Genomic DNA, 23,498 nt, shown 5'->3' with positions numbered 1-23,498 from the left:
TGTTGTGTACTCAGAGCATCTGTGATTGTACAATTAGCAACAACAGCAAGGTGTGCATTAGGGAGAAGTTAATGAAGGAGTCCAGCAGTACCACACCAGAGCTCGCAGGTCTGTGACAAATTTCCTGCAGAGCATCACCTCCCATGTAACTCATTTAGCCTTTATGCTCATGTAATTCCATGGATTTCTGTCGGAGCTGAGCCTCCACTGCTCAAAAGCAGCCCAATTCAATGGATATTGCTGGAATTAGTTAAAGCAGCTGAGAAACTTTATAACCACTGGGGAAACAAACCTAAAATCTGCTGATTATGGATTTATGCTTCGTGTAAAACAGGGGACTTCATCACACATACCCATGTTCAAGGTCTGTCATGGCAACTGGTGCAAGGATAGGATGGATGTTTGTCACTGCCCTGTACAAAAATAGGTATTATCTCTATGTAAAGTGTTTTGAGGTTTGTAAAAACCCTGGATTTTAGGACTGGATTTTTCTTTGTGGTAAAATGTAACTGAGCTCTTGATGCTGCTAGACTGCGTTGGATTATCACAGAATCACGAGAACCAATTTGGTTGGAAAAGATCTGTGGGATCCAACCCTTGACGGGTCACCACCTTGTCAACTAAACCATAGCACCAAGTGCCACATCCAGTCTTTCTCTAAAGGATTACACCGCCTCCCTGGGCAGCTCCTGCTGACCCTTTAGGGTGGAGGCGAGCTGAAATCGGCAAAACTTTTTAGTTCTGGGGTAACTTACGGCCTGAGCTGGGTGGGAGTGGGGAAAGAACGTTGTCTTGTGTTCTCTCCAGCGAACGCTCGAGGCAAACCAGCGACGGGAACTCCGGAAGCGCGCGGGGCGGGCGGCCGCCTCCCGGTTCTCCCCCGCGGGGGCTCCTTCCCGCCCGGTGGCTCCTCCGCAGGGCCGCGCGGGGCTCGGAGCCCGCTCCGCTCCCTCACGGCCCCGCCGCTCTTCCCGCCGCCCGCCGTCCCCTCACGGCGCCCGCCCCGCCCCTCCCCGCCGGCCGCGCGCGTGCGCGGAGCGCGGGCCCCGCCGGGCGGGCGGGCGGAGCCGAGCGGAGCCGCCGAGCGCAGCCGTGCCGAGCCCCGCGCAGCCCCGGCATTGTGCGGGCGGGCGCCCCGACACACGGACCGAGCCGCCGGCCGCGCCGAGCGCCGCGTTCCCCGCCGAGCCCGCCGCCCCCCAGCAGCATGTCGGGCCGGTCGGTGCGGGCCGAGACCCGGAGCCGGGCGAAGGATGATATCAAGCGGGTGATGGCGGCCATCGAGAAAGTGCGCAAATGGTGAGCGGGCCGCGCCGCGCCGGGACCCCGCGCCCGCGTCCCCCGCGCCCCGCGCCGGCCCCGCGCGGCTCCGGGGCTCGCCGGCGGCCGCGGGGGGCGGGGAGCCGGCGGCACCCAGCAGCCATTTCGCTCCGGCGAGTCACATGAAGGCGGCGGCGGCGTGTGAGGGCGAGAGGCGGCTCCATTGTGCGGCCGAGCCCCCTCCCCGCCGCCCCCGCCGCTCCCCGCGGACCCCGGCCCGCCGCCCCTCGCCGCGGGGCCCGGGCCGGGCGCCTCGGGCATGGGCGGGCGGCGGGGTCGGGCCGGGCGCCTCCCGCCGCCGGCCCCTACAAAGGGCCCGAGGAGCGGGCCCGGGGTGGCTCCGCCGCCCGCTCTTCTGGGTGGAAATTGTGCTCGGAGAAGTGTTCTGGAAAAAAAGAAAACACGTTAAGAATACCCCTCTGAAGCTCCCGAGAGTTTATTTTTTGTCGTTGCCTGTTTGTGGATTGATTTCACCTCCCGAGTTCCCGGGGTTTGTGCGTAAAAGCGCAGCAAACCCGAGCGCGATCGTCTCCCACTGACTCTACGGGAGAGAGCGCGAACTGCCCCTGGAACCTCTCTTAAATCATCAAATTATAGGTTATACCCCGTGTGAAGTAAGTCCCTTTTGTTAGGCCTTCAGCGCGTTTTGGCATTTCCCCGCTTTTGTCTTTTTTCCCCCTGCTTTTGTTAGAAAAACCCACACGAGGTGTTTAAACAATACAGTGCAGCGGTCGCGCCGTGCTCTGCATGGTCGGTCCGGGGATTTGGGATGGCATAAAGAGCAGTGCCGCTGTGACTCAAGAGTGAATCTTTCTTCCAGCAAGTTGCCTGACTGTTCAGCAGTCTCTGTGCATGTATCTTAAAATACTTCCTTTAAACGTTTGGAATCCACGAGGAAATTTCCTTGCATTATTGTTACTGTGCATCATTCAGCTGGTTTGCAGGTTTGAAATCAAGGGGACACTTCTATTGTCCTCCTCACCTAACGCTTTGTTTTCGTTAAAAAAAGAGCCAAAGATAGAGTTGAACGTGTTCGTATTAGAGTGAAATGGTTTGTTAAGTTTTAAATGGCTTTGAGCACACGAATGGGCCCGTTGGCGTGAGCCGGACAAAGAATCGGGACCGGGACGTGTGTCCAGGAGCACCGGGCACGGGACGGGGATTTCAGAGAATCCAGCCTTTGTGTAGGGAGCCGGAGCAGCTCGGGTGGTTTCAGGAACTCTCTTCTACTCGGGTTTGTTTTTAAGTGCAGTTTGCTGACTGCTGGGCCGGCTTTGGAAGGTCAGAACAATGTGCAGCGGTGTGACAGGACTTTTGTTCCAGCTGGAGCGTGGTTGGATGTGTGGGACTGTTCTGTCTGTAGGTATTTCATTCATGAGCTCTGCACGCTCCCTTTGAATCCTGGTTTGTGGAATTCAGAGAGGAGTAGAGACAGAAGCTTGGCCATTCAACAAAATACCTAATTTATTTATTTTTTTCTTGGCAAGGACTCTCTGCCATCATGCCAGTTGCTATGGCTCTTTCTGTAAAACAGAAATCTTGTGGTATAAATAGATTTCTCTACATTTTAACCTTCACGATAGACAATTGCTGTAGAGGGTTCCTGTAAGTCATTCAGTGTTTCTGTTGATTATTGTCAGAAGTATCAATATGACTTTTTGTGCGTGCACCTCACAAGTATTTACATAAAGCAAATTTCTTATTTTTAAAGGAATCATAATTTGCAGTTGAATCTCATGGTTACCCCCCCTCCACCTGCAGTCAAATACAGCGGGAAATTAGCTAGAGAGATTCTGTGTTTTGTGGTTTCAGTGTTTTGAGAAGACTTGGCTTGTTAAATTGAACTTTCCACACTAGCAATTCCTGCATCTTCAGAAGAGCCACATCGGCAATTTCCAAGTGTGCAGTTTCATTTGCATAATAGGAGCAATTTGTTGCCATCCACAGCTCTTCTGTGGAAATGCAGCCACTGAAAATTAAAATACCTTGCGTCCAGCATTTCCTAGAAGAGAGTTTTGTGAGACTTGTGTGCTCAGAGCAGTGCGTGCCAGGGATGGGCAGGGAGACAGACGGGGCTGGGAACTCATCCGAGTGGAGGATGGCTTTATCCAAGGCATCATCCACCTGTGCTTGGTGCTCCCGAATCCCTGTGCTGCCACAGGGATGTGAACGTGCCTGCTGGAGGGCAGCTTCCATCAGGGCAGACTTTGTTCCTCAGAAAATCAGTGTTCCTGGACAGCCAGCACTTGGATGCAGCTCCTCTGTCTTCCTGTCTGCTCACAGAGCACGTGGCACTTCTGGTTATTGCTGGAACTTAGTAGTAAACAGTGAAGTTGTTATGTTTTTATCGTGAGATTACTGTAACCTTATCTCCTTTGTTTAAACCACGCTCATGAATGAGCATCTGTTTTGGAAAACACGCAGCACGTGGCTTACAGAATACATGGTTGCCTTGTGTTTGTGTGGCAGAAATGTTAAATTTCCACAGTAAGTGAACAATTCTACCTTTCTTTACCAGTACTTAAAATTCTTCTGTCAGTCTATTTTAAAAAATCCTCTGAGATTACTTTGTCTCAATTAATGGTACAGGATTGTTTTTTTGGCTTTAAAAGTTGATGGGTACATGTAGATTCCAAGTGGGCTCTCAAGAAGAGAGGGACAAAAACTATTGTGCCCTCAACCAGTACTAGAAAAATACTGAAGACACTCTTGTTTTTTGTCAAAGTCTGATTTATTAAATGGGGGGAAATACAGACATCTGCTGAGAGACAAGGAATGAGAAGGAGGAAAGTGTAAGTGGTAGGATGTCTTGGGAGGCAGTGAAGTAATTTGTGTGGGTATATAGCACTGCTGGACTTTAGGACAGCTGTGCAAACATGTAAGGATGGAGGTCTGGAATAGCTGGTGGGGATAGGTAAGCCTGACTTTGGAGAATGCACCAGGAATCAGAAATCCCACTGTGTTCCCTTCCCTTTGAATTGCAGTATTTCTCAGGAGTCCTTTGACCTTTTTCTGACCCATCAAAGCCCTGATCTGTGGGGAGTGATAACACCTTAGGAAGAAGAGGTGAACTTGGACAACTGGTGAAAGTACCTGGAGAAAGTTGAGGGGAAAAGTCCCCACAGGCTGTTTTACCTGGTTCCATTGGCTGGGATCCTGAGCTGTGACTATTTAGGATTTCTAGGCAGTGCTGCTGTAGCTCTTCTGTTCACTGTCTCCATTCAGACTTGCTAAAATGCTTTTGTGTGGTATGTAATGCTCCAAGATTGAGTTTCTGCAGGTTTTGCTGCTCATGCCTCCTTCTTCAAATAGTCTTTCACTCTGAAAAGGGAGTCATGACACAGAACTCCTTAACATGTTGTCTTTGGGAAAAGGCTGTTTGCTCCTCCCAGATCACCTCCCTGCTTTAGCCAGTCTGTGTTGGGTTTTCTCCTAAGACTGTAGTTCAGGTAGTGATGGTTGAAGTAAAAATACCCAGTGTATGTGCAGGAACGCACTGAAGTTCTGTAGTGACCCAAACACGCTGTTACCATGCTTGAATTACGATACCTTTCTTTTTCCTGGCTTGTGATTATTTCTTTGTGAGCCAGGATATGCTCTCTGACTTCAGTGGAAGCTGAAGGTAGAGTTTTGGCATGTGTGAGCCGTGGTTCTCTCTGCTGTGAGCAAGGTGCTCGTGGCCACATGGAGCCAAGCAGGGCTTAATTTAAGCCATGTGTACACTCCAGGGGACTCCCTGCGTGTGCTGTACTTAGATAAACCCAGAGGGAAGGTGTCTGTGACCACATGTCCTTGTCCAGCCTCTCTACATGGCATTTTATTGTATTTGCAGCCTGTTCAATAAACACCATGTGTGTCTGGGGCTCCTCCACGTTAGTCACTAGACAAACATCTACTCAGCAGTAGGCGTGCTCGGAAAAGCAAGCCTACGCTTCAAAAAATCAGTTTTTGTGCATCTGACAGCACTTTTTGTGTATAATAATGGCATATTCTTTCCCATCCCCTTTCTCTTTTGCTTGATCCCACAGGGAGGTCATAATTCTGTGATTTTCACCAAACTCTGTTGCAATGCAAGTTGAGTGTGATGTGATAAATTCAGCATTATGACGTCACTTCGTGATCACCAGCAGAAGATGGGGTATGTGGGAGCAAATCCGTGTGTAAATGCAGATCACTGTGATGAATGGTAGTCATGGGAAAAGGCCAGACAAGTGGGAAAGCCTTTCCTTGAGTGATGTATTGGCAGTAAAGGCTTTCTGTGTCTCTGCCATCAAATGTTTCTGGCACTCACTGCTGCTGCAGAAGCTGCCTTGACACTTTCTGTGTAAGTGTAATATACACTGTTGTGTTTGCTCGCCCGTATATTACTTTTACACGTGGAATCTGATGTTCATCTGTGGAGCTTTAGTGTTATTAAACAAAGTATAAATATACTTGAAAGTCTTGGGTTATTTAGAATGGTGAATTGAGTATATAATGATGTAAGTGCTTAGATATTAGTAAGCCTTAGGCATAAGCACTGAAAAAGTGTTGATACTAATGGTTACCCTTTGTACCCTTGGCTGTCCTTTAAATGCTTTGCAGATATAGTTCAGAATTTAAAAATGCTTTTACACAATTTCAGATAAATGCAAGGGCTTGTTTCTGTTGCACTGATTAGTTTCTGAATTTACTATAAGTAAAATATTGAAGATACTTCTCAGTGTGGAAGATTAAAAGAAAAAATATTATTGTTTATATTTTGGTTTTGCCATTTTCTGTTGTTGTTACTCCTGAGTCATGGAGAAACAGGAGAGCTTTGAAAACAGGCAAAATGGGTTTTTTTTTGTAAAACTGTGGAGTTATCAGCTCGACATGGACAAGTAAAGGTGATAATTGCCCCATTTTTAGCCTGATAAAATGTCAGGTTGATGGTGTTCCATTAGCCATGTTTTCCAGTCCAACAGTCAACATAGAGACCAACCTACAGAGAGTAACAGGGGATGGTGCAATAACAGATATTGCTCACTCATCACTTATCAAAGGTGGAATTGAGTGATGGGGGTGGAATTCTGGTCAGGATCTTGAGGCGGGTGGGTGCAGCAGACAGGTGAAGGAAAACAGGTGAAGAAACTATTGAAGGTTTCACAACAGAGCACAAGAGTTCATGAGTTCCTCATTCCTGGTTCCAGCTCTGGGTCAGTGAGGATCTCCTGTGATTTGTGCAGCATGTCCCAAACTTGCTGCCATGGGCAGCATCAGTGAATTGTCATTTCTCACTGAGTGAAAAGGAAAGTCCCTGATCAGCAGGTTGGGATGGTGTCTTTGCACAAAAGATTAAAAAGTGAGTTTTCAGAGTAGAAATGGGTTTGGGGTTTTTGTTTGCTTGTTTGGGTTTTGGGTTTTGTTTTGAAATGGTAAGGCAGTAAGAATTTCAGATAGTACTCGAAGCTTAACTTTGCAATAAATGTCATAAATCTTGAAATTATTTTACCCTGTTGATCTTAAATGTCTGAAAGTCATTGCATTTCTTTGTTAACAAATTTGTGTTTGTGCTGCCAATGCTTTTATTAAGTTTTAGAGGAGGTTGTCTTCTTTTTTTCTTATTAATACTTTCATGGTCTTAAACTGTCAATACTGTAAATACTTACACAAGTAAAATATTTGCATAATAGCACTGTGATGTTGGGTTTTCTGCCATAAGTGTTTGCAGGACTGGGATGTTGGTGTACTTCCATCACAAAATATTCTTATTCCCGTTGTTGTCTGAATTACTGTGTATTGAAATCAGTTAAAAAAATCCCTAGAGCTGAGGGTTATCAAAACTTCAAGTGGTAAGAAGCTCAGAAGAGTTAAAATGTCAGGGCTAACTTTAATACTAGAAGGAAAAAGTTACTAATATAGGTTTCCTCCTGTGTTCTACAGTCTGTCCAGTGAAGATGCTGTGTGAGGCTGCTTTGAGATGCTAACAGGTATCTTGAACTTTTGGTTTTCCAGTGCAGCATCTCTAAGTAATATTTTGCTGTAGGAAAAGACTAAAATCTTGATTTTTTTAAAAAAAGCATTTATTCACCTCTCCCCACACCCAAAAAAAAAACCCCAGCTGGTTTTATTTTCATTATTTCAGAGGTTTACTTAAGTAGAAATAAATCTAATTTGTCTTGTATCCTTAAAAAACCCCAAATTATATCATGATCATCTCTTCACAATTAAGTATGCTCTCATTATTGACATGCCCTCATCTCCACTGTCATTTTTATCGCATGTAGAGCTCCAAATTAGAGTGAAATTGGATTTTGACATATTTAGCCACCTAGTGTACCCAAATGACTGTGTCTAAACACATTGAGGGAACACTGCTCCATGAAGAGCAGTGGGAAAGAAATTAATTTGAAATAGTTTTGGACTTCAATTAAAATATCATGGACAGGGCCAAAATGTATCAAATACATTTATATACAGTTTAGTTTTGCTTTTGTTCTTAATTAAACAGGAAAATGCCTCTTCTAAAGGGAAAATATAAGATTGGCTTTAGTAGCTAAAACAAATAGGAGGATGTTTGTGACATTTGCACAGTGTGGCTGCTTTTGATTCTGGAGGCCCTTTCTAAAAATGGAGCTATCACATATATATAAATATATATATTTGGAGTCACATCCAGCTTCTCCCATCCTGCAAAGAACATTTTTTATTTTTTTAATCTATAACTGGATCCCAAATCTATTATTTAAATGTATTTATGGGAAAAAAATAGCCTGAGATCTCATGCCAAATTAATTTCAAATGTTCCTGAATATTTAATGGAATTGGTCTTTGTTGTTAACTTTTAATCGATCCATTTGCAGAGCTGCATTGCAAACCCAGGAACCAGCAGTGGTAATCTGTGACCTGAAAACTGATCCCAGAAACGTGATGAAATTTCTCTGGCATTGTGGACCTTCTTTAAATCCCTGATGTGCAGAGCTCAAGGAGTGCATCCCTCAGCCTCAGCATCCCTCTCCACCCCAGCCCTGGGAGCCCCGAGGCAGAGCCACCCTGCAGCCACGTGTCCTGCACCTTTTGTCATTGTCACCACTCACTGGCAGGGTCTGCACACAGCAGCCCAGGCTGTTCCCCTCTCTGCTAGGCTCAGCCTTGCCTTTCCCCAGAGCTGGGCTCTCCAGAGTCTGCATTCTGCACCACAGCACTGATTGCTCCCCGTGAGGCTGCTGGTCCTACAGCTGGAAGTGCAGAGCTGTCTGTCAGGGGTGTGGAAGTGAGCATTAAATTGCCAGCAGCAAATTTCTGCCCCACAAATGTACCTCAGATGGTCAAAATGCATCTAGATTTCTAATCCCATTAAACAGCTTCACGACAATCAAAACACACTGGTCTGTCTAAACCCTCTTCTGCTCTCTAGAAACTTAAGTGAAAATTGTAGGCATTAAATCTGCATTTTCAATTGCTGTTCTTCTTAACTTTATCTTTAATCCAGATCTTATTACTGCTACTGCAGTTACTCACCCAGTCAAGTAACAGCCCTGAGAAATCTGGAGGTTAGCAGCGCTCTAGCGAGTTGTGAAATGCAAAGAACAATTTGCACAACGCAGTGCTAAAGACAATGTAATAGAGATCATCCTACTTAATAGCCTGTTTAAATTCTTGACAACTTACAATAGTAGATCACTCTCTTCTGAATCTGAGGTTTAACTTCTCCTGCATTGTAATTTTGTAGGGAGAAGAAGTGGGTGACAGTTGGCGACACATCCCTAAGGATTTACAAATGGGTACCAGTAACAGAGCCTAAAGTGGATGATGTAAGTATCCTGCAGTATCTTGCTTTTTCCAGATGTAGATGCTCCTGTTTAGACAAAGTAGAAAGAAATACTCTTTGATTTTCATTGAGCCTTTAAGCTAAGACTGGTGTGGGTTTGGAAGCTCCAGGGGGATGTTGATCTCTACAGGAAGTGATGTTGATGGGTGAGTGTGTGACAGTCTCCCTGGAGTCAGCTGGGATCAGTTCTCAGATAACTGTTAAACATGCAGCTGAAACTGAGTTTGAAATCTTTCTCTAACTAACTGGGAGGCAGGAAGGGAAAGTTATGACATGGATTATTTTTCCCCGCTTTCTGCCAGGTGATTTAAAGAAAGCAGCTGGTTTGGAACAGGCAGGGCAGAGAAGATATTCTATGTGTGCATCACTGCTGTTTTGCTCAAAACTGGGTGGAAAAAAATTGACATCAGTGTAGGAATATCCTGTGGAGCTGGGATCACTTGTATTAAGATGTCCAGCCAAATAATACAGCAGCACACGCTTCTCTTGTCACGTGTGTTGTCTCTTGATAAATGTTCTGTCTGTGCATCCTGTTTATGTTGTGTGCACTGTTGGTGTGACGTAAAAAGAAGTGTGAAAATCAAAGCTGATAGGACTTAAAAATTGTTTTTTAAAATGATCGTTATAAATTGTAATATTGTGATAGAGAGAACACTAAACCACGATACCAGAGTAAATTTATGACACAATAAAAAACATATCCTACGTTTGGCACTCTTTCCTTGGGCTGTCTCATCTTACCTGAAAGATGAGTGCAGACCTATTTGGAAAAAAACTTCTGTATTAATAGATGTGTAAAATGGTGTTTTTTTCAGTCAAGACAGTGTCATGACCACGTCTTACTCAGACTTCAAATTTAAGACCCTTTTTTTTAATTAGGATTGCTTTAACTGAGTTTGTTTCTTTCTGTGCTTTGGTTGTCCCACAGATTTCAGGGACTGTCAGAGTTGTGGTAAACCTCAGGGTTTTTCCAGTGCTTGGGCAGCATCTCTGTGAAATTCCCCCTTGGGAATTGGGAAACCTGTCCATTCTTTCTACTTGTCAAATGTTTGTTCTTGATTTTATTATTTATAGTACATAGTGGGGGAAAATTGTGCAGTCTGAGAAGGGAGTGTGGGGTTTAGGATACTTAGGCTCAGGGCTTCTGGCAGTTGTTTCCCTGCTGTTCAGCTGTGCCTGCAGGATGGGTGCTGTGGGACTTGGGAACAGAATTTCTAAGTGAGCTTCTGGAGGAATTTTCAAGGTCACTGCTACCCAAAGTCAGGTTGTCTATTACGAAGAATGGGTTTCTATAATGGTTTCTATGTGCAGAGTTTAATTGTGTTTTCTAAGCCATCATCTCTCGGTTGAGGCTCCAGATTTGCTGAAATTGGGACACTTGTTTAAGACCAGTTATGCTGGTGTCCTACAGTCATGTTCTTTTTATTTCAAGTAGAGGCTGTTGAGCAGCTGCAGTTTCAGTTCAAGCTGTTTCAGGCTTGATGTTGGCAAGGTTTCTGTCCTGCAGCTCTGGAAGTTCTCACAAATCACACAAGCACGTAGATTTTAACAGTAAGTACCAGATAGGGATAATTTTGTCTATTAAATTTTGTTGCGGATATCTTTTTATATCAAATTTCATCCACTCTGAAGGACCAGACAGTATATTTGCTTTTCACTAAAATAGGAGAGTGGTGCCTTCCCCTATTTTAAATTGAAGTTGTCTTTGATTTTGGTGAACAGAAATTAAATTACTCCCCCCACCATCACGTTTTGCTCCTTAGACACTTTGGCATTTCTCTGCACTACAATTAGCTTGGCTCTTCCTCCTGGTTGTGGAAGGCTGTTCTGGAACCTCATCACTCTGATGGTTAAACCTCTTTAAAAAACACCTGTCAGCTTAAATTGCTCACAGTCGCTTCCAGTGTTTCTTTTGTGGCAAAAGTGTTCTTTTTAACTTTAAAAACCAACAAAACCAGACCTGAGAGAGATCATGACCCCTCTGACCCCCTTTCATTTTGCAAAGGTAAAGAAGTCCATGTGCTCTCACCTGTTTCATGTAACAGTGAGTAAAATCTGGCTTCTCTAAGTAAAAATGCAGTTTAGAAATAAAATTAATGATCTGTTTAAAATACAGAGAAAAGACCCTCCAGATATCACTTGTTGAATTTCTTCTGAAGTCTTAGACAGTATTTGATTTTGGTTCAGTTGCTTCCCTCACTGGAGGACGGTCTCTGTCCAAAAGGGTGGGCTGAGAGCATTCTTCCTGGAGTCAGGCTTTGAATTGTCTCCTCAGTAGCAGGATCTCCAAAAGCAGTGCAGCTGGCTCTTTTTCCTGTGAGACTGATTACATCACCTCCTAATTGCAAATGCTGCATCCCTTAGCAGGCACAGATTCCCCACGTGATGGATGCCACGGTCCCTTCCTTTGTTTTCATCCTTGTGGGCTGGGAGCAGGTTGGGACCCACAGCTCACTCAGGGCTGTTGTGCTTGTGCTCTTTGATTTAGGTCAAATCTGATTTTTCTTAATCCATCTTTCAGTTTTAATGAAGAAACAGCATTAGTTGTAGAGGAGGAGGAGGTTTCACTTGAGACTGTGAGCTGTTCTTACAGAAGTGCTGAGTGGGGAGGAGGGTTTACACAGCAATGTGGATTTCTCTGCATGGCTGAGGAATACCTCATACCTCATTTGTATGTGGTAAATTTTGTTTTTCAGAAAAATAAGAATAAGAAAAAGGGCAAAGATGAAAAATGTGGCTCTGAAGTGACCACTCCAGAGAACAGCTCCTCCCCAGGGATGATGGACATGCATGGTGAGTGGGAGAAGGTCAGACCCAATTCCCCTCTTACACTGCTGTGAAAGTGTAAACCAACAACCTCAGATTCTCCACTGCTCTGATGTATGGACTTGAATCAAAATGGAAAACATCGTCAGATACTCACTTGGTACCTTGGACTTTTCTTCTGTAGATGTACTAACAGTTGTTTAAATGCCATTTATATATGGGCTATGAGTGTAAGGGAAAAAATTGTTAGTGGAGTTAAATATGAAAATAAAATTAGAAATATCTACCATTCAAAGCACTGCACTCAGGTGCAGTAATACCTCAACAGAGTTTGCTGCTTGAAGAACCAAAAATCTCCCAAAGGCTCGGTGGGACCTACTATAATTTAGGCAGGTTTTGTACTTATTAACTCTCTTACTGATTAAGGTCAAGGGAATTCTGCAAGAGCCAGGAAAGCAAGCTCTGGTTCTGTGGTGCCATCCTTCTGCTTCAGCTTGATGAAATGAACTGCTCAAGAAAACTTTTTTGTTTGCCAGTCAGGCACTATGAGGTCAATTTTATTTCACTTTAATTTTTTTCTAAATGTGACTTTTTAGTGTTAGGCTGGTGTTTATTACAGAGCAGCTTGCACAGCTCAGTTCTGCTTCAGGTTTTTACCTTCTGGGTGTTTGGATAACAATTATGGCTGAGAACACAGCACTGTTTGAGCTGATAAGAGAGGATCGCTTTTTAGTGGGTTGTAAATTTTTAATTTCAGTTTTATTTGCATTTGTGCTGCCTCATGATTGCTTTTTGCAGTGCTGACAGCAAGTGTGGTCTTGCAGTTAAAGGAATGAACAGGGGTTTTGCGGATCTGGATTAATTTTTCATCTATTTCAAAGCTTTTAACTTTTGCCTCAGTCAGATAATTTAATTTTTTTAAGTCTTGATTCTCCCATCCATGAGTTGAATGTACTACTTGCTTTTTTATCACTTACCACCTCTGTTTTTAACTGTACAATTTCACACTGTAGAATTTTGTGATCAACTTAATCTGAATTGATTTCAGTCTGCTCTGGAGAGAGCAGAGTGAAATCAGACCAGAGTCTGCTCTGGTCCCAGCAGCAGCTCTGTGTTCCTAAAGTCCTTTGGATTTAATGGTTGTACAGATGCAGAGGGAGATGGATTGACTTGGATTCTAGTAATTTAATTAATAATATTTTGCAGGGTTAGTTTTCTTTAGGGAGCCGGAACTTCCCTCTGGGTTATCCAGGTATGTTAGTCTGGCTTAAAGGAAGTTGCACCCCAGTCACAGGGAGAGGGCACAGGCAGAATATTTTCTGTTAACTACAGATCTGTGCATCAGAAGATTACTGTGATCCAAGTCTTTGAGGACTAGAGAATATTCTGGACAATTATCAGTTAGAAACTGTTGATATTGGGACTAGATGTTACATTTCATCTTGAAGGGGATTGGGGTTGGGTTTTTTTTCTGTCCTTCAAGATTCAATTCAAAAAATATCTTCTTATCTGAACATTGGAGTGATGGGTATTTGGAAACCTGCAGAATGAACTTACTTAGCCCTGTGGTATATGAGACTGCAACTTCGATTGATCTTGTTTACTCATATTACAAAATTCTGGGTTCTTTTGCATCAGATCTGAGTAAAACACTCTTTGAATTAGATTTTTAGTAACTGCTTGAAAATTCCTTTGGCTGGTGTGGAAAAAAAGTTGGATGTGAGTCTAAATGATTGGACTTCATCCCTAATGAGCTAAATTATATCGTGTTATCAGGGAAGAATTTAGAATAATTAAGGTATGCTTTGTATCTTGTCAAATCAAACTTCGTTGGCTTTCACTCTTCTGTTCACAGATGACAATAGCAACCAGAGTTCAATAGCTGATGCTTCTCCAATAAAACAGGAAAACAGCAGTAATTCCAGTCCAGCACCAGAGCAGAACTTGGCAACACAAGCAGACGGCACTGAAGTCAAGTCTGACGAAACTCAGGCAGAGGCAAAGGAGCAGCCTGGTTCAGAAGGTGAGCTGGGAGGGCCATTTGAAAGCCAAACAAAAAAAGTTATTCTTTAGTGTGCTATTTATTTGCTTATCCACTTTAAGAACTGGAACATAATAATTTGAAAGAGATGTTTCTGAATTCTCGGCATTTATGTGAAAATGGGCCACAGTTTCTCTGACCTGCTGGTGATCTTTCATATGACTGGAAAGGTCACACTGACATTCAGGGCTCTTTTCAGAGAGAAACAAACAAAATACTGGTTTATTGTTCTCAAATCTCAGTCTTGAAAGAAGAAATAATTTAAAATCATCTTTGAAATGGCTGCTACCATGTAATCACACAATATTAGTTTGTGTAGATCTCTGGAAGTTGGTGCCTTAGTGTCACAGTGAAATAGAAGTGAGATATTTTGAAATTACTTTTTTAATTGTGTAAACCATAGTGCAAGCTTTCTTTTCTCTTAACCCTGCTTGCTACTTACTCAAAAGTTAGCTCTGAGTTCTGTCCTAATTTTCTGAAAGCATTACAAGATTCTATTGCAGTTGTGGACAGATTAAAAATACATGTGGGTTAAGGGATTGTTCTGACCCTCACTCTTTAAATGGTATTTTAGGTAATTGAAACATGCTCTGTATTTATATTCTTGGGAAGATAACTTTCTTTGTCCTCTTATAACAGATAAAAGATGTCCTTAACACCATTCTAATGATTTGGTTGTGGAATTCTTCCCATACCAAAGCAATTAAATTATGCCCTCCTAATTTAGTTCTTCACTCAGTACATCCACTGACCAATTTAAATTTAGAACTTTTATCTTGGTAATGCCAGAGTGGTTAAATATGTTAAGTGTTGTCATTATTAACTGGGGTTAAAATTTGACAACAGATCCATCACCAAATTGGAATAAATCAGAGCAAATAATACCTCTACTTGCATATTTGGCCACAGTAAACAGTAAGGATTTACTCCTTGGTCTAATATTGTCTGAACCTGCTTACATGAACCTGTTACATAGCATGCATGTTCCCCTGGTTAAATTTAAGTTCAGGGAAAATCATACCAAGTCCTCTGGCTGAGTTCCACAGCCAGGTATTGTAGAATGAAAGGGAGACATAATGGCAAAAAATATCTGTTATTAATGCAGGGGTTTTCAGTTGGTTAAATGCTGTGTTAAACAATTTATTAAACATTTATCTATCTTGCTTTGATCAGTCAGAGCCCTGCAATTGGGACATTTTTCAACTGGGCAGGGTTAATGACCTTGCCTGTCTATCTCATGTTACTCCACTGAAATGAGGGAGATTCCTGTAAGCCACTTTGTGTGGCCAGAAATGCTTAATGAGGAATTCTTAAATAAAACAGGTGCATTCAAAGCGTTCTGCTGTGCGAACAAGTCCTGCAGGCATTGGAATAGCTTGAGGCTGTGGTTTAAGGTGTGGATCTCCTTGCCCAAAGGTCAGCAGCAGGCTGAGTGTTTCATCAGGAGCAGCTGGAAGAGAGCAGCAGAGATGAGCTGGGGATGGCTTTGTCACAGGGAGATGGGAACATAGCTAAATGCTCCTCAGCTCAGTGGGAGCTGAGAGACACAGCAAAAATCAAAACTCACATTTCTTTGGACCCTTGGGACTTGTTACTTTTTCAGCATGAAGATGCTTTTCTGGTGAGACATGGTCAGGAAGAGGATTCTGCCTGAGTTCACTGAATGTGGTCTTTGAGATGCTCATGATGAGCATTACTTTGTCTTGAATTCAGAAATGCTTGTGATGCTTTTTATACAGTACACCACAGAAATATCCATTACTTATTGGTTATGGCATCTTCATTAACCAAAACTGTCCAACAATTTTGTTTGATCTTGCATTTCTCTTCATATGGAATAAATTAATATAATCTTTGGGTCAGGGATCTAGGAATACATTTTACATGCCCCTGTCCCCTGTTTAAATAAATGGGTTCTTTAACGTTGATCTTCTCTAAGTCTTGTTTTGAGAGAGAGAAGGATTTTAAAAAAACTAACCAACCAACCAAAAAACCCAAAACCAAACCAAAACCCAGTGAAAGCTGGAAGCAAGTAACAGCTATAAATAGGCTAGAGGACTTCTTCACACCTGTCCACCAGAATTAAAAATTTAGTGGTTAAGCTAGTTAGCTGAATTTCTAAATTCTATCTCAAATATCTTAGCAAGGAAAAAAAAAAAAAAGGGATTTTAAATATATGGCTGAATTTTGATTCAGGTAACTTTATTCTCTCTGCTTAGCCACAGGTTTTTAGATCCATTAGTTGTAACACTTCAGCCTTTTGCTTCTGGTTTGAAGGAATTCCCTTGCAGTCTGGATGGTTTGCTGAGGGCTCAGACATCCTCTTTGAGGTTGTGCAGGAGCTTGGCTCCCTCTAGGGTCTGATCCCAGGGTCTGTGCTCCAGCAGCAGGAAGGAAAAGCTCAGGCAGCAGCTGGGTTGTGATCCTGGCGTTTGAGCTTAATTCATCATTTTCATACACTTGTTTTGTGTGTTTTCATAATGGTTACAACGTGGGTGAAATGGATGTGCTGGGGATGTCGCCAGTGGGAAGACATCCTGGAAAGCTCCTGCTGAAAGCTTTCATTTGTTTGTTTAAAATTATTTCTTGCCATTTCAGATACCTCTGATGAACAGAATTCACAGTCTTCAATGGAGAATTCCATGAATAGTTCAGAGAAAGCAGAAATTCAGTCCTCTGGAGAAAATGATTTAATTACAGAGGCATCTAAAAACTCTCAGGTAACTTTTAAATGCGAATGCCTGATTGCATGGATTTTGGAAGAGTTTATTTTTACTTAAAAGCAAATATAAGGAGGACAGTTGTGTATTTCCAATAATTTCCAAAGTGAGGACAGTAAAGCAGCTGTAGAGTATTAAATGTGCCTGTTCCTGGTTTTGTGGTCCAGGTGGCTGGCTGCTTGAATCTCACAGAGCTGGAACAGTAAAACCAGATTGGTCTGATGGATTTCTTGATTTCTTAAAACCAGACCATGTTTTTAAGTGAATATTAACATTTCACATTAATAAATTGCTTGGAACAAACCTACTGGACCCTTTGAGGACCATTCAGAAGTAGAACACCTTCTGTAAAGGTAAATGTTTATGGCAGTTAGGAGAGTTAATTTGTGGATGCTTGGGTGTTTGTTTACTCCCTGAAACACTGCAAAATTCTGGGTGGGTGGGAGGATGGGAGGAAGAAATTATCCTTGCAGTTGTGCCCTTCTCAGGGCAGGACAAGGGCAGATCCTCAGGCAGAGCCCTGTTCCTCCTGGTTTTCCTGTGGGTCCTCAGTTTCAGTGCACCCTCCATCGAGGCTGTCCCTTGGAATATTCACTGTGGGTTTTAGCCTGGAACTAGAATTTTGCTCCTTGTAGATGACAAGTGCAAAGATGCTGAGGTAAGATGTAAATAGAGGAGGGATTTAAGGCAGCACTGAGACACGTCCTGGCATCCAGGGATGCTTTTTCTGGGACACATCACATGGTGGGGAATTGGTTGGTGCTGTTTGTTTGATGTTTGCGGTGCCTCAGCTTCAGTGCAATTGATAACGTGGCTGTTTTTCTTTTCCCCCTCATTAAGGACTCTGAAGGAGTGCCACCTTCTAAAAAGATGAAAGTAGAGGCTTCCCAACAAAATGTTGAAGAGATTTAGACTATAGATTTTTCTGGTCAGTTTTTATGTAAGGTACATCAGTGGGCTTAATTATAGAACAACCTTACTTAAGCATCTTCTCTTGGATGAGGACAGAACTCCTAACTTTTCAAGTTACCAAGCAAAAATCCAAGAAAGCCTAACAAAGGTTTAACTTCTCAGACACTGAAAACTTTTTCCTGTGAAACAAACATTGAGAACTGTTAAGTTACTGTCTCTGAATTGGTTGGAGTAAACAACTCAGGAGGGGTCTACGCACTGTTTCTAAAGTCAAAATTACAATTATGTTGCTGCTGTATTTTTTTTTTTTTTCATTTCTCTATTTAACATTGTAAGATATTTAAGGATGGTACAGGTCAGGTATTAGCTTTCATGTGAAGTTCATTGTTCTGGCGTGATGTCTGCTTTTGTTTTGTGCCTTGTGTTCTGAAAACAGTGCTAACTTTTAAAAGTTGTTTTGCAACTGTCTCCTTTGCAAAGTGGCCTATGTTTGCAGAATGCCATATAGTAAGGCTTTTTTTTTTCTGTTTTTTTGTTTGGGGTTTTTGTTTTGTTTTTAAGTTTTAAATCCCTGGTGCTCAAATTTTTAAACAACTACAAATCAGGAAGCCATTTTCACTCTTGGAGTCCAAGGAGAAAAAGGAGCTTGATGTTTTATTTTAGCAGCTATAGTGGAGATCTTTTATTGAATGCATGGCATTCGCAACTGTAAATTTGGTCTTCTAAATACTTAACTTCATCAGAAGTTAACATGATCTGTTTACCATTTATAGTCCAGATCTGAATAGATATTATAACACAGGCACTTAAAATACTTGCGTATTAGGTCCAGATCTCTGTACTGGGTACAACTTGCTTTACAGGAAAGTTCCACTATGTACATAAATAGGATCAAAGGGATTGATGCACAGTGAGTTTATTTTCAATTGGTCTTTTTTGATATCATGTTTTCACTGAACTGGATTTCATTGTACTGTTTCATTATGAGATGTTTACTTCTATGTTCCAGGAAGATACTGTATTGGGGGGGAGGGGGTTTCCTTATTCTCTTTCAGCAAGTCTTGTAAATAAGCCTTGTTGTTTCCATAGTCCAGTTCCTAACTCCAGTTAGGAATGTTCCTTCTCTTCCAATTAACATTGAAGTGTGCTTATGCTAAACTAATGGAAAGGCACAAGGTAGGTGCAGCTCCCCTCAAATTCCTGGCTAGCAGAAGTGTGGAACCATCTGCATCAGGTCACGAGGGTCTGGTCTTCCAAGTGGTATTTGTACTTCCAGGGAATAAATAAACCCTGATCTCCCACTTCCATGCACACACATCCATCCACGTGTCCATCCGTGCTGCTGGATCGGGCCCTTGCTGTGTCTTCTCCTGGTGTGGGAGATGGAACTGGCAATTTAAAATGCGATCTCACAGCTCTGGAAATGGTTGTGTGTAGTTTGTAAGCTGAAAAACTGTAAATACTTTTTTAGATGAGAAAAAAAAAAAAAAAGGAGTTGCTTCCAGTTGATAACGTTTTTTTCATAAAATAGGTTTGTGAAGCTCATACAGGTCTGAATTCTCCAATAGTGAAAATGGCTTGCACTTAGACTACTGCATTAAGTTTGCAATTACCACTTTATTAGGAAAAATAATGAGGAACTGGGGGGAGGGAAAAGGGGAGGGAGCAGTGGGGAGCCAATACTGACCTTCAGTAAGATGTTTGTAGGATTGAACCCCAAATAACCTATGACACTCAGCTTTTCCTTTATGTTGAAATAAAACATTTTGGATTTTAACTGAATAAAATTTGATTGCAAATCATTCATGAAAACAGCGTGCTCCCTTACAAGATTTTGGGATTTCTGGTCTAATCATGAAGTCCATTAACATTCTGAAAATAAGGAAATGAGGAGCCAAAAAACTCAATTTGCACAATATATGCAATGAAACGGTAGAATTCTCTCTTGAATTGTGTGTATGCCTAAAATGTGGATAACTGGTCCATGATGATTGATTTGTATGTATATTGCATTCAGATTTAAGTGATATTTTGTGAGAAGTTCTATTGATATATTAAATGGGCAAATCTAGAAAGATTCAAACTTTTAAATATTTTTGATTTACTAACTTTTCATTATTCTTAATGCTAAAACAAAACAAATTGATGCCACCTTTGACAAGTAGTTGTGTTTACTAATCCCTCTCTTCAGGTGCATCGCAGGAAGTTTTTAATTTTCATTTTGTAGATGTTTCCAAGGGAGTAAATAGACTTTTCATTTAGGAACTAATTCCTGTACTTTAGGAAGAAATAAAATATATAAATAGCACTAAAAATACCTCAAATTTTTCATTAGATAGAAGCATTTATTGGCATTATTGACATCAACAGGTTTAATTATAAACTTCCTTTTCTCTCCTGTGGCTTCTGCTCAGAACTGTTCATTGTTCTGTGGCTAATGAGACAAGGCATCATAACCATCTTCCTAGAGGCTTTATTTCTGAGGTAGAAATCCTTCATTTACAGCTTCTACAGAATGCATTCAGATCTTTTATTTTAACCAGAGATTCTAGTGACAACAGACAACTGAACAAGCAGATAGATTTGGGTTCCTTAGACCTGTTATTGTCAGTCTCTGAGGGAAGAGACTTTGACATTATCTGGTATGAAGAAATCCAAAATAGTGTATAAGACTGTTATTAGTCTTTTTTTGAAGTGCCTGATAACATTTATGGGCCAACGGATGTGATTGAACACATTTTAATGCCAGAAAGTACAGATGGGACCAAACCAGAACATGGAATTCAAATCCACTGAGGTTTGAAACCAGATCTAAATCCAGCTTTTTTTTGGCTTGGACCTATCTCTACCCAAAACTTGTTTTATGAACTCACTGTAAAAGGGTTTATTGAAAGCATTGAGAGGTGGAGCAGGAGGAGAGATGTAATTTTTTTCAAGATGACTGAAAGTTCTCATACAGCTGATGTTTTAGAAATAGTGCAAATATCAAGAAGTGCTTCCTTGCTACAATGCTGAATGTTGGAGCTTCAGTTACAAATAAATAAATAAAAAAATAACAAAAAATATGAAAAAAAAAGAAAAAGAAACTAGAAGCAAGCAAGTAATTTAGCTGAGTTTGTGGAACATGTGGGAAGGCCTTCCAGATAATCGATTTACTCAGCCAAACATTTTATAGCAGAACTATTCCTTGGAATTTTTATGCTTGGGGAAGTAGTTGTTAAACATTCCAAAAAGTGCTGGCACTTACAAAACAACAACAAAAAATAAAATCAACAAGGCAGTATAAAATATTGGTTTTGGGTGGCTATCTTCATAAGCATTGTCATGTTTTGGAATGTTCTTTATCTCTAAGGGCCTGTTAGAAGGTGTAAAGAATTTTGTTTTCTTCAATACCTAATCGTTTTCCATCTTATGATTTGTGTGTGTGTGTTGTACAGCAGTATAATTTTTCACTTATTTATTCCATCGGTAGTTATGGTTTGTACAATGTACAATGGTTTCATTTCAAAATAAAATAAAAAATCACAACATGAATGCTGTGTGAATAATTTTTATCAAGAAATCTAATCTCAGTTTGGTTAGTTTTGGTTTTTTGTGGTTTTTTTTTTAATTTGCAATAAATTTCTGTTTTTATAAATAGTATTTTTAAATGTGCATTCTCTGGTGTTGTCTCATTTGGTAATGCATAAAATGATCCACCTTTGAGAAGTCCAAAGGTGTCTTGATAATAGTGTGGTAGGGCAGGGGCAGGTGGTGGTTGTAAGAACTACAAACAGATATGATCAGCGTAATTACAGCAATCTGCAGAATAATTTGGTAATTTAAGATAATTCATTTACCAAATTCCTCGTTTGGTCCTCGGTTAACATGTTGTGGTACTTAAATTGGAGGGGGTAGGGAAGGCAGAGTGTGGAAATGAGCTTGAGTCCAATGCGTGCAAGGGTAAAACTCCTGAAGAGTTCTGGAAAGATTCTTTTCATTCAAGATGGATATAAAGTGTCCAGCTTATTTTTAGTGTTCAGTGTGCTCTGTCCCAAGGTGGCCTGCAGTTCCACAGGCAGCTGGACTGCTCTGCTGGCTCTGGCTCCCAGCAGGACGAGCACCAGCCTGCTCCCACCTTGACTCTGTCGCCTCCCTCACATTTAGCAGGGTGCTTGTATCATCTTTACCAGCCCCTTTATACTCACTAACCTGGGAAGGGAACTGGTTTGGTTTGTTTTTTTCCCTTCTCCAGATTAGTGAATTAAACCAGGAGACATGTATCAAGGAGTTCCATACGGGGTGGAACTGGAGAGAGAGGAAAGGACAAGTAGAAGCAAGGCTGTAACTCAAGATGGGTCCCAGCAGGAAAGGCCTCTGAACAGGTAAGGCTTGTGCCAGGGAGTGAGCAGTGGCAGCCTGGAGCAGGGCACGGCTGGAGGTTGTCCCTGTGGTTTCCTGGGAGCAGGATTGGCATAGAATGGGGCACGGCTGGGCTGGATTCCTGCACTCAGCCCTGGCGCAGGCTGTGAGTAAGATCCCTTGGGCTCTTTCCCTCATCAGTATGGGAATGCTTATCTTCCTGTCTGTAGATTTGGGAGGATAATCTCACCACTAAGTGGTGTGGAATACACTGTGGGCATTGAACAGCTTGGATGTCTCTGTTCACAGTGTGTATTACAGTCGAACTCCTCCTGTGCTAAAAGCTTATTTAAAGGAATTGACGTTGTTCCTTGAAGGTACATCATCAGAAGCAGGTGGCTTGTGTTTCACCTTGAACTGTGGATTGATGAAAAAACAGAAAAGACATACTCAAAAGATGCTGTGGCCTCTGTTTCCCTATGCCTCCTGGAATTCCTTGCTGTGGAGCAGGAGAGGATCGCTGGCAGTCTTGAACTGTTACTGATCATTCTAAATGCTCATCTTAAAAGGCCAAACCAAGAGGTCTGTCTCCAAAATAAGTGGATTTATTTTAAGGAATGCCCCTTTCCTTGCATCTGGCCAAGGAGAAAACCCTGAACTTAGTTGTGGCTTGAAGCTGCTGTCATTTCTTTAAATGATGGTGTATTCCTGTCTCTTCCTAGGAAATTGCACTGCAACCTAATTACTTTAACAAGTTACCTGCCTTTTCCTGCAGGAGGAAACAATGACTTAGAATTTAGTGAGGTCAGTGTACAGGCTGTTGTCATGGAAATACTTTATACAGTGCTGCTACTGATATATTTTTTTTTAGCTTGGGTTTAGTTCTTAATAAACTACATGGAAGACTTACTAGTATTGTTAAACTGTGAATGTTGTTTTGAAATGTTTTTGGGTTTTTTTGTACTTAAAATATTCTCAGAATGTCTTGCTGGGAGGCAGCACTTTTTTTTCCTCAGAATTTGAGTCATGTATGATGCTGACTAAGAGCTGAATGCTAGTTTTGATTTTTAAAGATCTGAGACAGCTCTCACATGATGGGGTCATTCCTTACTGTTGCTTTCATGTGTGGGGAAGTGTTTGACCTACTACTCCTTCCCTAAACACAGGGATCAGCCTTGATTCCATGCTAATGGGCAATGTCATATCATTGCATGGGCGTAACTGGGATATTGCAGGGATGCCTCTTCTCTCCTTGCCCAAGACTTGCTCTGAATCTCTTAAGTCTCCCTTGATCTTATTTCTGGTTTAACACACCAGAAAAAGCAGCACGTGGCTGTTCAATGTTTGGAAGCTTTTCCCCTCCTGAGGGTGGCTATGTAGAAGAGCCTATTTTTTCATTTTAAGTGTGAGGTCCTAAAACTGAAATAATATATGCAATTTTGTATAAATGCTTTGGAATGTGTGTCATAGGGCCCAACTACTCCCCTGGTTGTGGAGGTTTGGACTGCAGGGCAAGTTTGAGATATTTACTCTTGACTTTGTGTACACATACGTATGTGTATGGAGGGTTTTGTGCTGTAGTATGATGCTCTCTCCCCATACTGGC

At 41.9% G+C, this 23,498-nt stretch overlaps 1 protein-coding gene across 2 annotated transcripts; it reads left to right on the top strand.

The window, feature by feature from the left end:
* Positions 1-1,071: 1,071 nt before the first annotated feature.
* BCL7A (BAF chromatin remodeling complex subunit BCL7A) lies at positions 1,072-21,085 on the top strand. 2 transcript variants are annotated; one of them, XM_021544600.2, is made up of 6 exons: positions 1,072-1,299; positions 9,014-9,095; positions 11,809-11,905; positions 13,734-13,901; positions 16,518-16,639; positions 17,480-21,085. In XM_021544600.2, exons 1-6 carry the CDS (start codon positions 1,208-1,210, stop codon positions 17,549-17,551), a joined length of 633 nt encoding a protein of 210 aa, XP_021400275.1. In that variant the 5' UTR covers positions 1,072-1,207; the 3' UTR covers positions 17,552-21,085. The 2 variants fall into 2 exon arrangements, with proteins under 2 accessions (XP_021400275.1, XP_021400276.1); XM_021544601.2 differs by lacking the exon at positions 17,480-21,085 and adding an exon at positions 16,807-17,470.
* The last annotated feature ends 2,413 nt before the right edge of the window (positions 21,086-23,498 follow it).

This window comes from Lonchura striata, chromosome 18, assembly GCF_046129695.1.
Source record: "Lonchura striata isolate bLonStr1 chromosome 18, bLonStr1.mat, whole genome shotgun sequence".
In the NCBI taxonomy this organism is placed as follows: domain Eukaryota; kingdom Metazoa; phylum Chordata; class Aves; order Passeriformes; family Estrildidae; genus Lonchura; species Lonchura striata.
The sequence above is the reverse complement of the archived record's forward strand: the minus strand, read 5'-3'. Positions and strand labels throughout refer to the sequence as shown.

Bases quoted from the DNA above. Each gene is read 5' to 3' on its own strand.
- BCL7A (XM_021544600.2), top strand. From the start codon at position 1,208: ATGTCGGGCCGGTCGGTGCGGGCCGAGACCCGGAGCCGGGCGAAGGAT. The intron at 9,096-11,808 runs GTAAGTATCCTG...TTTGTTTTTCAG, and splicing joins CAGAGCCTAAAGTGGATGAT to AAAAATAAGAATAAGAAAAA. The intron at 16,640-17,479 runs GTAACTTTTAAA...CCCCTCATTAAG, and splicing joins AGGCATCTAAAAACTCTCAG to GACTCTGAAGGAGTGCCACC.